Here is an 18,466-nt window from a genome sequence, read left to right on the forward strand (position 1 = left end):
GTTCCCAGTTTTTTGCTACTATGAATAAAGCTGCAAAGAACATTTTTGTGAAAGTCTTTATGAACATATCTTTTCGTTTCTGTTGCATATGTACCTATAAGAAGAATTACTGGGTCATAGCTGCCAAATAATTTTCCAAAATGGTTGTACCCTTTTACTACCAACAGTGTATGAGAGTTCTTTGTAGTCTTACCAACAATTGGTGTTATTAGTCCTTTTAATTTTAGCCATTTTAATGGTTGTAGAAGGGTTTTAATTTGCATTTCTCTGATAATATTACTATTAGCATCTTTTCCATGTGCTTTGTTTATTCATCACTCATGTGTCTCCTTATGCAAAATGCCCAAGTCTTTTGCCCATTTGAAAAATGGATTGTTTGCCCTGGCTGGATAGCTCGGTTACAGTGTTGTCCTGATACACCAAGGTTGAAGGGTTGATCCCTGGTACATATTCATAGTTTTCAACCTCATATAGACTTATAGCATTTCCCAGAAATCTTAGGTTTCCTAGTTAACAATTTTCTTTCTCACAACCACTGTTTACTCTCTACTATTCCCACATTTTACAGCATTTTAAAATTTCTTTCTTTCTTTCTACTCTACAAAGGGAATAGGGCTCTTAAACATGAACTCACTCAGCGTTTTCCCTTCATATCTACAAATCTTTCTGTACTCATGCCCACCTTTGCCTCCTTTTTTCCCATCCTAGTGAAGAGGTTATTCTTTCTTTTGTTTGAGACTAAACCTTTCACCTGTGCTCTGTATCCTATGTACCTCCACTCTGTCAGAAGCCTTGCTTTATCAGTCACCATCTCCCTTTCACTTCACATTCTGTCGTCAATGTGTAAACATGTTCAGATGTGTCCTTTTTAATAACAAATAGCTGTCACTCTGCTTCATGATTTCTTTTCTTTCTCTCTTTCCTTGATAGTTGTTTAAAATTTTCTGTTCCCATTTACTTCTCAATCCACTGCAATCTGACCCCTCTACTCTTTACTCCTTAGAACTGCCCTTGCCATGATCACCAATGACTTCTTTGTTTCTAAAGCTAGTGGGTAGTTTTTAGTCACTACCATAGTATTCTTCTAAAATGCTCTTCTTTCTTGTTTTCCATGAGACCACTTTCCTGATTTTCATCTTATGTTGGGTTCATTGTTTTAGTTTTTCTTTGTGGAACATCAAAGCACAGTTTGGTAAAAGTTCAATAGGATGCAAAGTAGTGTGGTCTAAGGATGAATCTTTGTGGTTTAGCTTGAATGTCTTGGAGGGTCTTTCATTAGTTTCTAACACATGAACAATTGCTAAGGATTAGACAGGAGAAAACTAAAATTGTACTTATTGTCAAGCATTTGGGATAAAGATGTTTTACGTTGCCAGTTACAGTTTGTTTGACATGCATTGATAGGGTTAAAGTTCAACTTTTCTTAAGGAAGTGAAGAAACCCAACCAAGAGCTGTGACTGATGGATTGTGAGGAGTTGACCATGTAGCCTAATGTAACTAATGACAGGCAGCTTTTGGAATGGCAGCTCTACTATTTCTTAGCAACTGTTATATCAGTTGTAGTGTGTTCAGTTCACTAGACTAGTATTCATGGCTTTTTTTCTTCTCTCTTTCCCTCTCTCTTATGACATTGACCCCCCCCCCCTTTTTTAAAGAGTGAAAAAAACCAAACATTTATTTGAGCAGAGGCATGATTGTAATCCAGACGATACAGATTCAGGCAGCAACTTGAATTGTGTTCTGAAGGGAAAAAAGGCAGGGTTTACAAATAGTAAAACCACAAGGGCTGTTCTCGTTTAGGTCCTCCATGTAAATGAAGGACATTGGTTAGGTCAGTTGAGATTGGTTAGGCCCATAATGCACATGGAGGATGCTGGTTGTCAAAATGGATTGGTTCCTTTCAAGGTGAAGAATGCAGGTGTCTGGTTACCTCGATGAGGAGGAAGTAAAGTTCATTCATGTCCACATAGCCATCCTTGATCTAGATGCTCATTGCTCAGCCTTGAGCAGAGTTTAACAACAGGTCAGCAACTTAACAGTACTTCAGAGAACTAGGACATGAGACATGTATAGACTTCCCTTCCCCGTTGGCCTCCCAGCTCCGTTTTAAGTGACTCTCTTGGAAGTATCACCACCAGCACCTTTCCATCCCCAGAATGTTTGTTTCCATTAGCTGAAGGGATTCCCAGTTATCCAGAAGCCTGTTTTTGCCCTCAGCTCCAGTGCTGGGGCTGCAGATCAAAAGGCACCAGGGACTTACTGGAGGAACTGAATTATCTGGCTTTGGGGAAAGGGCTGGAGGGCAGCTTTCTCCCGGACAGAAGTGCTGGAAGACGCCATTGTTCCTTTGCTGAGCCCTCTCGTTGCACGCAGCATCTCTACATTGATCTTTTTAATTGTGCAATAAATGCATTATAATTGTGCATAAAACAAATGCAGTGGCTTTTTTTAAACTGTAGAGTGAATAGCCATTAAGCACTATCTAGTCAAAATATAGAACATAGTGCCCCAATCCACCTGGTTTGTCCCTCTGTGGTTGCACTTCCACCTAACCCCCACCTCCCAGAGCTAACCACTTTCCAAACTTTGAAGCCATCACTTCATTTTCCTTATAGTTTTAAAAATTATGCATTCCTAGGTAAAACTTTACCTGATTTAAACCTTTATATAAGTGGAAAAATACAGTAGCTCTGTGTGTGTGTGTGTGTTTGCTTTTAGCTGATGTTTATTGTGTTTGTTGAGTAGTATTTTGTAGTCTGAATATACTATGATGTATTTACCCATTCTTCTGTTGATGAACATTTAAATTGTTTGCAGTTTTCAACTGTTATGAAAAGTGCTGCTGTGAACATTCTTGTGTAATGGGAAACTTTTCTGGAATGGAATTGCTGGGATCAGCTTCAGTTTTACTATATTTTGTCTATTTAGTGTATAATTAAAAGACTGTTCTCTAAAGAGATTGTGGCAGTATTTACTCAGCTATATATGAGAATTTGCACCATATTTATGATTCACTTTTTTTACTTACTGTTTTATAAGTACTTAGCTGCTGCTGTTTTAACTGCAAACTATTTTTGTTTTTGCATTTTCATAAGTAATAAAATTACTTAGAAATAATGACTTGCTTTTATGCCATCAAGAGTCCATGCCATGAAATCAATATGTATTTTTGTTATATTAAATGTACTTACATATTTTTAAATTAGCTGTTTTTAGATTAATATGGGATGACTATGTTTTATATACACTGAGTGATACTTGCCACAACTTTTATCATTACTTTTTAATCTAAAATGTCATAGCTTTATAAGTTTTCAACTCTAAACTAAATGATTGTATTTTATAAAAAAGGTCTATACTTTAGCAATAATACAACTTTGGATTTTGTTATACAGGTTTCATTTCAAGAAATTTATGTGGAATATTTATTAAATAACTCTAATGAATTTTTCTTTTTCCTTAAAGTTGGCCTTTGCCAGAATTTGATCCAAGCCAGATTCGACTGATTGTGTATCAAGATTGTGAAAGACGAGGGAGAAATGTCTTGTTTGACTCCAGTGTTAAGAGAAAAAATGAGGACATATCTGTATCGGTGAGCATCATTATTGATTTAATGTCCAATATTTTAATTCAAGAAAGTGAGTAAAATTTTAATTATGGTACTTTTGTTTGTCAGTATAAAACATCTTTGCCCTGCTTTTAGAATTCAGAGCCCTGGATTTTAGATTTTTTTAAAGGAAAAAACATTTGCCTTATTTGTCATCAGTCTAGTCTGATACCGCAGAACAATTTAGTTTGGCATTTATTTTCTTATGTAATTGTATTGAGAGAGACGACTAGAGCTACAGGGATCCTTATAGAGGATCTGGTCCAAAACTCTCATCTTGCAGTTGTGGAAAGTGTGACCTATAGAGGTGAAATTGCTTATCTAAAATTATTTGTTTGAAGGTATGAAACAAGTTAAATTTGTAGCCCTTAACCTATCATGTTTTCCCTATTCTATAGTGGTAGCAAGAGAATCTATTCTGTTAACTTTCAGCATCATATTTTGAAATATTTTATGACTAGTTTAACAGTAGTCCATGGACATCCACTTGGTCAGCCAAGAAAACCTAGGTGATTGTGGTTATCTTGGTTGCTGCTATTGCCATTATACTTTCTGGTATAAAGAATCAGTCTCCTGGACCTGTAATCTGGAAATGGAATCCTGGAATTATGTTTTCTCCCCTCGCCTAAGTTGACAATTTTCACTAACATTTCAGTAAACAGCTGAAAACAAAATACTTTGGAAAAGCTTTTTCTACCAGTAGAATTGTCTGTTAAAGCAAACAAATATTTATTTTTTGAGATTGATTTTGTATTTGAGATTTTGTGTTCTTAGGAAAAAATGATATTGGCCATAGTCTGTTGTCTTATTTACAGCTGTATCCTCAGCATCTACTACAGTGGCATATAATAGGTACATTTAAAAAATTACTTCGATTGCCAGGTTTTACTATGTCCTGGTAATTATTAACACATTTCTCAATTTTCTGGAGATTGTGCTTTTTAAAGATTTCTTCATTGTCTGGACACTTTTTTCAATCTGATAAAAATAAGCTTTGCAAAATGTTCTTGAAGTATTGTTCATTTGTGCAAATAACTATCTACAGAGCACTAGGCATTTGGAGATTTAGCAGTCTCTATCTTGGTGCCTGCAATTAGGCACCTTTTAGGGAAGGTAGACATTGAACAAAGAAATACACTGATTAATAATTCCAAATTGTAATTAAGTATTATGAACATAACACACACAATGCTTATGAGATTCTAGAGGACGGAACCCAGTTTTCATAATTTTGGGTATAGGAGTATTGAGGAAAGTCTCACTGAGGAAGTGAAATTCAAGCTGAGATCTGAATCACTTAAAGGCATGGAATAGGGGATGAGTATTCCTGGTAATAGGACCAGCAGATGTAGTTTGCAAAGTGAACTAGGAGCCTGGTGAATCGAAGGAACTAAAAGATGGCAAGTCTAGCTGGAATGACATTAATTAGTATGTAAAGTAGCTAGATATAAAGCTGGAGTGAGATGTAGCAGGAGCCAGTATATTTAGGACCTTATAGGACTGGGTTAGAAATTTAGATTATATTCTAAATGCACAGGGCAGCCATTAAAAGGATTTTTGGTTTACATTTCAAAAAAATCACTTTGTTAGAGAGCCCAGAAATAAACTCACACAGATATGATCAATTAGTTTATGACAGGAGAGCTCAGAATATACACTGGGGAAAGGATAGTCTCTTCAATAAATGATGTTGGGGCAACTAGACAGCCACATGCAAAAGAATGAAACTGGATCACTAACACCATACATAAAACTAACTCAAAATAGATTAAAGACTTAAATGTAAGACCTGTAACCTTAAAATTCCTAGAAGAAAACATAGACAGTAAGCTCCTTGACATCAGTTTCAGCATTGATTTTTTTTTTGGATTTGACACCAAAAGTAAAGGCAACAAAAGCAAAAATCAATGAGTGGAACTAATCTAACTAAAAAGCTTCTGCATAGCAAAAGAAACAGTCAATAAAATAAAAAGGCAACTTACTGGATGGGAGAAAATATTTGCAAATCATATAACTGTTAAGGGGTTAATATCCAAAATATCTAAAGAACTCATACAGTTCAAAAACAAAACAAAACAAAACAAAAAAAAACCCAAAAACAAACCCAAAAATAAAAAAGTCCCAAAGAAGCCAATTAAAAAAAAAATGGGCAGAGGATCTGAATAGACATGTTTCCAAAGAAGACATACAGATGACCAACAGGTACATGAAAAGGTGCTCAATAGCACGAATTATCAGGGAAATGCAAAAAAGAGCCACATTGAAATATCAACCTTACTCCTTTTAGAATGGTTATTATAGAAAAGACGTGTTGGGAAAGGTGTGAAGGAAAAGGGAATACTTGTACACTGTTGGTGGGAATGTAAATTGGTGCAGCCATTATGGAAAACAGTATAGAGGTTCCTCAAAAAATTAAAAATACAGCCACCATATGATCCAGCAATTCCACCTTTGAATATTTATGCAAAGAAAATAAAAACACAAACTTGAAAAGATATATGAACACTATGTTCATTGCAGCATTGTTTACGATAGCCAAGACATGGAAGTAACCAAGGTGTCAATTGATGGATAGATAGATAAAGATATAAAGCTGGAGTATATATCTACAGTGGAATATTATTCAGCCATAAAAAAGAATGAGCCCTGGCCAGTGTCATCCCATGCCCTGAAAGGTTGCTAGTTCGATTTCTGGTCAGGGCACATGCCTGGGTTGTGGGCCCAATCCCTGGTAGAGGGCATGCAGGAGGCAACCAATTGATGTTTTGCTCTCATATCAATTTTTCACTCTCACCTCGTCTATGTTTCTTTCAAAATCAACATAAAGTCTTCAAAAAAAAAATCTTGCTATTTGCAACATGGATGGGCTTTGAGGGCATTATGATAAATGAAATAAGTGGGAAAGAGAAAGACAAATATGTACTCACTTAAATATGGAATCTCAAAAAACTGAACCCATAAATGCAAAGAACAGATAGATGGTTTCCAGAGGTGGGATAAATGGGTGAAGTGGGTCCAAAGATACAAACTTTGTTATGAAGTAAGTCATGGGTATGTAATTGGTGGTTATAGTTAATAATATTGTATTGTATTTTTGAAAGTTGGTAAAAGTTAAAAGTTCTTAAAAGTTCTCAGCAGAAGAAAAGAATTTTTGTAACTATATGCATAGTGACAACTATATGCATAGTTGTTAACTGGACTAATTGTGGAAATCATTTCCCAATATATACAAATATCAAATCATTATGTTGTACACCTGAAATAAATATTATGTTATATGCCAATTATATCTCAACTTAAAACATATAGTGAAAAAATTACTTTGGCTGCTATGTGGAGAATGGTTCAATGTAGGGTAAGAGGGAGAAGTTAGTGTTCGGTGACTCCAGCATTTTGGTTTGAATATCTGGGTGGTGAGATACCAAAGAGTTCTAGAATTGTAGATGGTCAAGCAGACAATTGAAATCTAAGGGTAGCTGCAAAAGTGATAAGCGTGTCTTTGTATTCATACTGCTGACAGTTTAGCAGAACTGGGCTGAGTCTGACAGGTTGACATTGATTGATTAATCAATAATCTTTCGATGACTTTTTAGCACCTGTTTATTGAAGAGGTTTTTTTGATGTGCTTGATAGTGTTCCACTGAATTACAGCACATGACCTCCACTGTTTATTCTAATTAATGCCATTCATTGTTTCTTCAGCCTTGTGATTCTCACCTCATGCTGTTTCTTGAACCCACCCTGGCCACCCTTTCCGGGATGGGGCATCATTCGTCTCATTAGTCTTTTCTGCTGATGTCTTCCTTCTTCCCCAGTCTCTCTTTCTCACTGTCTCTCAGGCTCTCTTCAGTGTTGCTTCCCAGTCTCTCCTTTCTGTTTCTTGTTGTCTTCCTCCATTTCTCTTAGTTTCCTCTCTGTGCCTCAATAGTCTGTGTTCTGGCTCTAATCTCATATGAAACACGATTTCTTAGCCCCCTGAAAATTTCCTGTATGCTTCTTTTTCATACTTTTCTCTAGACTCTTCAGTGACTAGAAATCAAACAGCTTTGAATGCCTCAAGTCTCACTTGTTTTATATGCCCTCATCCTATGTGCCATCTTCCTAGATGGATTTACCCTCTTTTAGGATTTATCTTATCAGAATTTTACGAACTCTTTCTGATTGCCTCTAGGCATATTTCTTTTCTCCTCCATCAGAATTCTCATAATCCTTTGCTCATAGTCTTTCATATACTTCTCTATTATAGCTATATTTGTGTATTTGTTTTTTAGACTGAGGCAAAAAAACAACGAAGTAAAAAAGTCCTCTGTTATCCACCTTTGTTTCTTAAACTGCACATTGCCTTACATGTGTTAAGTACTCAGGTGAGAGAGATATATATATATATTTAAAATTTTATTTAATATATCTTTATTGACTTCAGAGAGAAGAAGGGAGAGGGAGAGAGAGAGATAGAAGCATCAATGATGAGAGAGTCATTGATCTGGTCCCTTCTGCATGCCCCCGACTGGGGATCAAGCCCGCAACCCAGGCATGTGCCCTGACTGGGAATGAACCGCGATCTCCTGGATCCTAGGCCGATGCTAAACCGCTGAGCCACGCCCAGCCAGGCTCAGGATATATTTTGATCAATTTTAATTACAGTTAAGAAATTTATTGTCAAAATCCTGTAAATACTTTCATGAAGATTTCATACGTTCATTTTGAACACTACAGAACTCATTGAAATACCCATTCTTTCCCCCAGATTGCAAGCTGTTTGACCTTTAAGTGATTTTTTTCTCACTTTACTGTACTTGTACCTTTGGAGCATCAAATCATGTTGGCTCTGTATAGGCAGAGAATGACTATGTGATATAAATGATAATTTTAAACTGCTTACGCAAAACTTTGGGCCCATGTGTAATGCTGAGATAGTTTAGGCATTAGTAATTTGCTTATTCAGCCTTGTCTTTGCACAGTAACATTTTATTTAGATATGATAAATATTGAAGTCACTTCTCATGTCCTTTTTCTTAGTTTAAAACAATTTACGAGAGAGGAGGAGGATTATAAATACTAATTTGACCATATAATTTAAAAAAAATTTTGAGAAGTTCTATCTTAACTTTGGGAAAATAATATCATCATGAATTATAGAGCGCCAAGCTTTAGAATGTGAGTTCTACCAAATTGCTTTACTCTGTTCCCTTTACCAAAAAGAAACTAACATTTAAAAATTTGGAAACAGCTGTCAGTTTCTGAGGCAATTTAATATCAGCCTGATTCTGAATTTTAGGATTATGTCTGAAAGAAAATTTATTTGGAAGTTGTCAAATAGTGATACTTGGGCTCACTAGTTTGAAATATGGTTTCTTTGAACACTGATGTAAGCCAAATGGATCCAGTGTGACTTGATCACATGATACTATCCTTATCCTAGACATTGTTTTTGTTTTAATAATAATGCAATACTATTTCATGAGTTCTCAGTGAAGTGATATGGTTGTTCACATGTTTCAGCCTTCATTAGTTATACACAAGGATAAAGATGTATATCAGAAAATTCACATAACTTTGGAAGGTGAATACAAATTACAATGTGTGAGGGTTTTGTTCACTCTGAAATATTGCACAAGTGCTAAAAGTTGAGTCTTAATTTTGATATCAGATTGGAATATAGGATTTGGTTATGTAGTTGGATCTATATAAAAGTTAATACACAGAAATCAGTAAGTCAATATGTATAAATAACTTCCAGTTAGAAGATATGAAGGAAGCTAAGACTCCATTTAATATAGCCATTTAAAAAATATCTGTGCATAAACTTAACAAAAACTGTATGTTTAGAACTTTAAAAGTCTCTGGAAGTGCATAAAGTCTTACTTGAGCAAATGGAAAAGCAGAATATACTCTTGAGTAATATTCACTGTTACAAAATTTTCTGTTTTCTTTAAGTAGCTTTGTAAAATATTGCTATTTCAATAAAAATGCCAACTTTATTTATTTATTTATTTATTTATTTATTTATTTATTTATTTAGTGGTGGTTGTGGTGTCTGGAACTTGATTGCAGATTTTAAAGTTCAAATGGAAAACATTTGCAATAACTGATTGGAAAACAGAAAAAGAAGGGCAATGAGGATGAAATAGCCTTACTAGGTTTGAAAATATACAGTAAAGTCTAAATAATTAAAAGAATGAGTTATTGTCACAGTTACACTAGTGGAACGAAATAGAGGATCGGAGATAAATCTAAATACACACAGGAATTTAGTATTTGATAAAGGCGTCATCTCAAATCAGTAGGGGAAATAGTAATAAATGGTATTGAGACAATTAGCGATTTAGAAGAAAGATAAACTTGGCAAACTTTACATATGAAATATTAAAACTATAAAGTTACAAATGAAAACATGAGTGACTTTCTGTATAATCTGGAGTTGAGAAGACCTATCTAGCTGTGACTTAAAATCCAGAGGCCATAAAGTAAAAGACTGATATATTTGACAACCAAATTAAAAAAACAAACCTTATGTGGTAAACAAAATAAAGCAAAAGCAAAAAAAAACAAACAGCACCATAAGGAAAGTTAAGAGCCAAATGATGCCCCGAGGAAACACTTTTACAATATATAAAATCAAATGTCAATCTCTCAGGAGAACCATTTAGTAGAAAATGGGGTAGACAGGAGCAGAGAGTTCACATGTAAAGCTTCATTACACATTTAGTACAATTGTTCCTCTCATTTGTAATAAAGGAATTGAAAAAAACTACTGTGATTTTAGTCCTTTCCTTTTAGAGTGGCAAAAACCCAAACATTGAATGACAACACTTCACTATTAAAGTGAGTGAAATGGTACAATCTCCATGGAAGGTAATCTGGCAGTATCCCAAAATTATCTTTGTCTCTGTTTTGACACAGTAGTTCCACCTGCAGTATCATTAACAGATAACGATTAAATAAGGTATAGTATATTTACTAGGAATGTGTGGAGTGGGAAATAGGATAGTTGAAGAAGGGTGGGACCTAGATTTCTTTGTGTATAGTTTTTAATATTGTTTCGACTTTTGAACCATATAACACACTACTTCCATTCAACTTAAAATTTTAAAAAGTTAACAGAACAAGAAAATGAGTTAAAAATTCACGGGAAAGGCTTTTATAAACTGATACTATATAAGTGCTGGTTATTTATTTGAATTTCAGTTGTGATACTGAATCTGGAACATGGAATATGGTTATGTGTTCACATTAAAGATTTTAATTCCCCATGCCTACCTTTCTCCTACTCTCTCCTTCTAAATAATTTAGTCCTAAAACCATTAGATAGGGCTCAATACCACCGATGTCAGGTGGTAGAGGTCTGGGTGGACTAGAGCAGAGTATCAGAGCCCAAGTAGGTTGGGAAGGCTCTCTGCATAAGTTGTTGGCTGACACAGGGTATCAGAGCCCAAGTAGGATGAAGATGACATTCACCCTGGACATCATCCATGCAGGTAAGAGAGGGCCGGGGGAAATGAGATAGTGGTTTCATATGAGGGATTTGATAAAATACATATATTTAAGGACAATGAGAGGCATGTTTTTCTCAATGTTAGAGAAGGGAGTTATAAACTAGAAAGAAGGGAGAAAACTAGAAAGAAACCCCTGTGGATTAGAATTGGAGATACTGGTGTGAACTTAACGTGTTTATATATATATATGTCTGCACATATATATATACACAACACAATAAATGTAGATGTAAGCGTGTGTATGTATGTAGACACACATATACTCTCTAGCTCTGTCCACTGAGAGGGCCTAGGAACAACACCCCAGTATAATGAGCATACCTAGCATCTAGATCTTGTCTAAAATTATGTTCTCCACTAAAAGGAACCGGGGCCCGTTGGAGAACTGACTCGTCCTTGGGCTGGGGCAGGAAAAGAAAAAGATAAACCTGGAACTTCTGTTTCTATTAAATACATTTTTATTGATTTTAGAGAGAGAGGAAGGGAGAGAGGGGTAGAGGGATGAGAGAGCACCATCAATTGGCTACCTCCTGCATGCCCCCTACTGGGGATTGAGTTCACAACCTGGGCATGGGCCTTGACTAGGAATCGAACCAGTGACCTCTTGGTTCATGGGTCGACACTCAACCACTGAGCCACCCTGGAGGGGTAAACCTGGAACTTCTTTTGTTAAAAGTTTAAAGAATGATGGCAATAGGTCAAAAGGATATAGAAGTCAGTTTGAAGGGGCTCACTCAGGGCCAAATCAGGAAAACTTTAGCATAAAAACAAATAATGATAGTAGCCATATTACAACTTGATGATTAAGATAGGAAACCATAGTGATATAAATGAATAAATTGAAAGTTTGATGAGGAACAGCATATTTGTAGCATATAAGTGTAAACAACATAAGGTTTTGTAATCCCTGTGTCCAAAATATTAATTACAAAGGAGAAAGGACTATCTTTACAGTGAAGATTCTTGATAGGCACCACCTTAATCATATGGTCATCAATATCAAGAGTATCATCACTGCAACAAGTCTAAATCATGCTACATGATAAGATTTAGTGAGAAGAACAGTGTTACTTCTGTGATATTACATCCCAGAATGTATAGTCTGAATTTTATAAGGAAACATTAAAAAGAAATTTCAGTCTGCAAAATAACTGTCTTATAATCTATAAAAGTGTCAGGGTCATGAAAGTTGAAGAGAGACTGAGAAACTTCCACACTGAAGGAGGCTAAAGAGATATAACAAATAAATGCAATGCAGGATTGTGAGCTAGATCTTTTTGCTTTTCGTAGGACGATGTTAATTAGACAACTGGCCAAATTTTAATGGTTTCTGAAGATTAGATGGTTAGAATGTATTGATGATTTCCTGAATTTTTGACTATATTGTGGTTACATAGGGGAATGTCCTTGTTTGTAGGGTATACACACATTAAAGTGTTCAGAGTTTGTCAGGTAGTGAACTTACTTGTTTGGTTCAGAAAAAATTATTTGAATTGAACTTGCAACTTTTTCGTGATTGTTTGAAAAATGTAGAAAAATAATCCATTTGTAAAAAGCTCATTTTTTTAAAGAAAGTGATGTTCGTAACTTATTTCTTATGCTTAAGTAGGGTATTGTTAGTTTTTGTGGCTTAAAAATAAAGCATTCTGTAATTTTCCTTAGGAATAAAGGTAAAAAAGTACGAAAAGAAAAACTTTTTTGCCCTACAATTGTTCTCATAGAAGACTTATGTCTACTCGAGGGTTGCTGACTGTTCCTCTTCTTTCATTAGACCTTCTTCCACTTAAGTTATTTGGTTTCAAAAAAAAGCCATGACATCAAAATGGGAGAGAGAAAAGACATTGGACAACTGAGGAGTTAGTGGGAGAAAGAGGTGTCGTGTGTGTGTGCGCGCCACTTGTGTGTGTGTTGGTGGGAGAAAGAGTGTGTATGTTGTGGGAGAAAGGTGGCATATGTGTATGAGTGTGAGTGAGCTTTTTCTGTTTTTAAAATGTTTTTATTGATTTCAGGGGAGAGGGGAGGAAGAGAGAGGAGGAAGGGGGAGAGGGAGAGAAACATCAGTGATGAGAGAGAATCATCGGCCAACTGCCTTCTGCATGCCCCCTACTGGGGATCGAGCCCGCAACCCGGGCATGTGCCCTGGCCGAGAATCGAACCATGACCTCCTGGTTCATGGATTGGTGCTCAACCACTGAGCCATGCTGGCTGGGCTGAGTGAGTTTCTTTGTTTATTTGGGATTTTTTATTTTATTTTTTTTAATTTTCAAAATATTACAGATGTCTCTTTTTCTCCCCATTGACCCATTCCACCCCGCCCCACCCCTCTCCCCAGTCCCTCACCAACCATTTTCTGTGTTCTTGGGTTATGCATATATTCCTAGAAGTTCTTTGGTTGATGACTTCCCCCTCCACCAACCCACCCCCCTCCATCCCTCTGAGATCCGTCAGTCTTATCCATGCTTCCATGTCATTGAATCATTTCTGTTCATCAGTTTATTAATAACTTCTTTAGATTCCACATATAAGTGAGATCATGTAATGTTTGTCTTTCTCTGCCTGGTTTCTTTCATTTAGCATAATATTCTCTAGCTCTCTCTTTACATTTTTGATTAGAGATAATTTGGAATTACCAGATGCTCTCTTTTACAAGACCTTTGGTCTTCCAAAAATTGTGATGTGAGTCACATTACTTCTTCTGAAAACCTTTCTGAGGTCTGTTTTATGGAAGAATGAACATACTGGTAATTGTGATAAAGCACTGGGATGCTTTTAGGAATATCACAGACCTTGGTGGACTGCAACTTTGGTAGTTGTGAGCAGTGAAAACTCAAGAACTTGTTGGGGAGGGAGTGGAGAAAAGAAAAAGGAACAGGCATAAGTTCTTCCATACTGGACTGCACAACCTGCTTGTCCTAAGGTTAGATCTTATTAACTTTTAAATTATTCAATATGTTTTTATTTCAAAAGATTAAGTTTATATGTATGTACATATAGTGAAATATAAAACTTATTTGCGTGTTTCCTTCCACCCCTGCGTCTCTCCCTAGAAGTTTTTCTCCATAAAATGTTACTTATGTTCACTTGTAATGGGTGTATTATGTTTGACTTAATAAGTATCTTTAATTTTGGTTTTAGTTTCTAATATGGGAAAATATTGGTAAACAAAAGGCCTTTATGGTCCTCAGTAATTTTTTAAGGGCATAAAGGGGTTTTGATACCAAATAATTTCAAAACTGCTGCAGTATATTTATTAAGTCACTGGTAATGAACATTGTATAGTCCATAGTAATATCGAAAAAAACCCACGATTTAATAATGTTGGTGGAAAAACTACAATACAAACTCCACAAGTAATTATAGTTAATGAGATGAAGAATAGAAAACAGTGTTGGAGAGAATATGATAAAATGCAAATAGTTGCTATATTAAGGTTATAGTATTTTGAATTATTTCATCCTTGGTTTTTCTAAGGTTTTTATGCTATAATTAAATTTGTGTATGGTTAAAAATCAGTTAAAATATGAATGGGGATAATATCTCTATTTCAGAAACTCTGTAGTGATGCTCAAGTTAAAGTCTTTGGGAAATGCTGCCAACTGAAACCTGGAGGAGACAGTTCTTCCTCTTTAGATAGTTCTATTACTTCATCTTCTGATGTTAAAGAACAGTGTCCTAAGTACCAGGTAAGATCACTGATATCATTTATTTATTCATTCATTCATAAGTATTTTTGAGTACCTATAATATGTTGTGCACTGTTCTAGGGACTGGGGATATAACATGGACTAGTTTTTACCCTCCTGAAGCTTACATTGTAGCTGGCGAGGCAGATAATTTAACAAGTAAGTTTATGAACTTTGGTAAATCTTAGGACAGAAAAGTATGGGCATAGGTAGCAGGGGTATTTTCTTCACCTTTTATTTCCCACTTCAGCTTTTTTGTGCTACCAGAATAATTTCTTACTTTATATACTTTTAAATTATTTAAATATGAAGATTAATATAAAATAATTATACAGTTCAGCTATAATATGAAATTAAAGTTTGGAAGTATACACAATTAGAAACGTGCATTTTTATTTTTCAAGAGTAGTGTGACTCTTAAAATACAGAATTGAACAAATAAGTAACTGCATAGGAACTTTTCTGTAAACTTGCTATATTTTGCATAAAATGAGTATTTGGTATCATACTAAGCAAATGTGAATTTATTTGTGTCAACCAAGCTTGCATGAATGAGTCACAAGTATTTTATATTTAGCAGTACCAAATAGAATCCTGGGCTTTTAAATTATTTGTAATTAGGTAATTGTGTTTGAATAGAAATTGGCCCTTATACCAAATCAATGTGACAGTAATATGTGAAAGAACTCTGAAGTTATTAAAATCCAGATATTAAGAGGTACTACGTAGTTCCTCCTGACCTCCTCAATTCCTCCTTCACCTTCAGCATGATACCTTAACAAGTTCCTAATAGTGCTTTGCTATAAATACATCATCATATGTATCTAATTTGGACAGTTTCTAATTTGACCAGTTGTGCAAACTTACCTTTCTTTCTAACATGCAGTTAAAAATGAATATTAGCAAATAGATTCAGATATTAGAAACCCTGAAGCAGTGAGTGATTGTAATCTTGTTTTGCATCAAAATCCCTAGAGAGTTTTTTTTTAAGGTACAGATTCCCAGGTCATGCACCCAGCTACTCTGATTGGTTCAGTATGGTCCTGGAAATCTTTTTTAGCAAGAAGGCATTGGATTATTGTAGCATATAGTTCACTGCACTTGATAAAATGTGATTTTAAGTAACTAGAACATTATCTTTGATTTACACAGATTACTATAGATTAACTTTTAGCAATGATTACGTGCAAAGAATTGACCTTCCAAATAAGGGCCTTTAAAAAATAAAGCATTAAAGATAATAGCACTTTCTAAATTATGATCTTTATTATAGATTATGTCACATTAAAATATATAACATGCCAGTGACATTCATGATAACTATTTGGTATGTATAAGATACGGCAAACTGTATTGTCTTTTAAAATTGTAAACACTAATATTTATTATTATTTATTTGGAGGGAGAGAAACATTAGTTTGTTCCACTTATTTTTGCGTTCACTGGTGGCTTCTTGTGTACCCTGATCTGGGATTGAACCCACAACCTTGGCGTATTGGGATGATGCTCTAGCCATCTGAGCTACCCAGCCAGGGCAACACTGATTTATTTTAATTGTTTTTTTCTTTCTATGGATTTTTTAATTTATAGTAAAAATTTATAAATGTCTTGATATTTAAATTCTTGCTTTATATAAGAAATAATAACATTAGTCAAAATAAGAATGGAGTTAGATACATTATAGCAAAAAATTAGCTTGTATAGGAAGGCTCTCATTTCTGTCATTAGCCAGAAGCAGTTTATGTTGACAGTAAGATTGACATTGATCTTTAAAAAAAATCAAACTACTTGATTATTAAACAAAGTATTCAGTTCTGTTTCTAAAATTTTGTTCATAGTACCCAAACTTCTGTGCTTTGAAATAATAGTTTTCTCTTAGCCTAGGTATATCAGACGTGATTTTTCTTTAAAAATTAGCTTTGTGCTTTTATTAAAACAAGATTAAGACTACAGCACTGAGAAAGAAAAGGAACAATATATAAATGAGTGTATATAAGAAACTAATATAAAAATAGTACGTATAATGAAATGGATTGGTATTTGAAGATGTCTTTTTTAAGAAAGGTGACAAAAGTGTCAGTATATAGGTTTTTAAACACAAGATAGGCAGTAAATGAGCAAAAGAGTCACATAATAAAAAGAAAAATAGTGTCCAGATATATTCCTTGGCCTCTACTTGTAAAATGGGAGTCTTTATTACTTTATTGTTACCATCAGAAGAATCTTTTTAGGTATTTTTTTAAAAACTTCAAATTCTGATTTTCTGTGATAGAATGGTTTTAGTGAAATTTGTGAATAATCGTCATTTACTATCTTATTTATGTCATCTTCCTCATTAGTTATATAATTGTATCAGGAATTGCAGCAACTTAAGCAAATTAGGGGTTATTTTCCTCACATGACAAGAAGTGTGGTATATGGGTTTGGTATGGTATATGGGTTTCAGAATAACCAAGGTTCCCTTATCTTTCTATCCAGACAGAATTAATGTGTACTTGCTATGCCTTGTTTCTAATATGGCCTCTTCATCTCCAGGGACTTCCATTTATATCTCATTGACTAGGCCTGTGTTGAATGCATATAAGTGGATAGTTCTGAAAGCCGCTGCTTCAGCCATTAGCTTAATCCTTTGAATATATAAACCAACCCTAAATCTCCTGTTTATAAAGGCAGCTCTGAAATGCAGGGTTTTTTCCCCAGTATTTTTGTATTTTTTAAAAATACAAAATAGATACAACTTACCCCACTTATGAATGCCTGTTTTCACAGTAAGAGTGGTAAAAGTTATTCCACAAGTTCTATGAATTCTACTTATTATCTCTCCTGGAGAAACATTGCATATACATAAGATGTGGTTAATAATGCTCACTTGAACATTATTTGTAATAGCAAAAACCTGGAAGTGGCCTAAGTACCCATCAGTAAAGGAGGCCAGCTTGGTAAACTGTTGTTTTCATGCAGTGGAATGCTGTGCAGCTCTTAAAAGAAATCCACGTTTAACGATATGGGTTAGATCTATAAGACATTGTGATCTTATAGATCTATTAAATGAAGAAAATGAAGCTGCAGAACAGTGTAGAATGATGTTTAAAAACCATTATATAGAATCACTTTTAAAAACCATTATGTAGAACTACAGCAAAGGAATTTTTAATAAAAATCAATATTTGAAATAGTCATAAGGTTTTAAATCCTACAGTCTTGTTATGATTATTGTTTAGGGTTCTCGGTGCTCTTCTGATGCCAATATGCTTGGAGAGATGATGTTTGGCTCAGTAGCAATGAGCTACAAAGGATCCACCTTAAAAATTCATCAGATCCGGTAAGGAATTTTCTGATTTTTTTCTTAATGAATTAATTTAGAATAGTTAATATAAGAGAATTTCATATAGTCTTCACTCAGATTGAGCATGTCAGATTATTCAATTTATGATGTTCTATAGGTTTAATGCTGCTTCATGGCTGTTGTGACTCTGCTATGAAGTCTCTCTGAATTACACATTTTTATTTATAATAAGTCAAAAAGGTTCTTGTATTCTAGTTTTGATCTCTCTCTGTCCCTCTCTTTTTTTTTTCATAGTTCCCCTCCTCAGCTTATGCTTAGCAAAGTTTTCACTGCGCGGACTGGCAGCAGCATCTGTGGGAGTCTCAATACGTAAGTGGTTATGGATGCAGGGAT

General features: G+C 34.8%; 1 protein-coding gene across 2 annotated transcripts in view; it reads left to right on the forward strand.

Moving 5' to 3' along the window:
• FNIP1 (folliculin interacting protein 1) overlaps nt 1-18,466 on the forward strand; it is a 124,053-nt gene that overhangs the window by 37,776 nt on the left and 67,811 nt on the right. For both annotated transcript variants that reach the window (XM_081134089.1, XM_081134090.1), the window contains exons 2-5: nt 3,467-3,593; nt 14,653-14,787; nt 18,009-18,109; nt 18,368-18,442. In XM_081134089.1, the coding sequence (XP_080990215.1) occupies nt 3,467-3,593; nt 14,653-14,787; nt 18,009-18,109; nt 18,368-18,442 (438 nt within the window). The remainder of the gene's footprint in view (nt 1-3,466; nt 3,594-14,652; nt 14,788-18,008; nt 18,110-18,367; nt 18,443-18,466) is intronic.

Source organism: Miniopterus schreibersii (assembly GCF_964146895.1).
Source record: "Miniopterus schreibersii genome assembly, chromosome: 4".
NCBI classification, from domain to species: domain Eukaryota; kingdom Metazoa; phylum Chordata; class Mammalia; order Chiroptera; family Miniopteridae; genus Miniopterus; species Miniopterus schreibersii.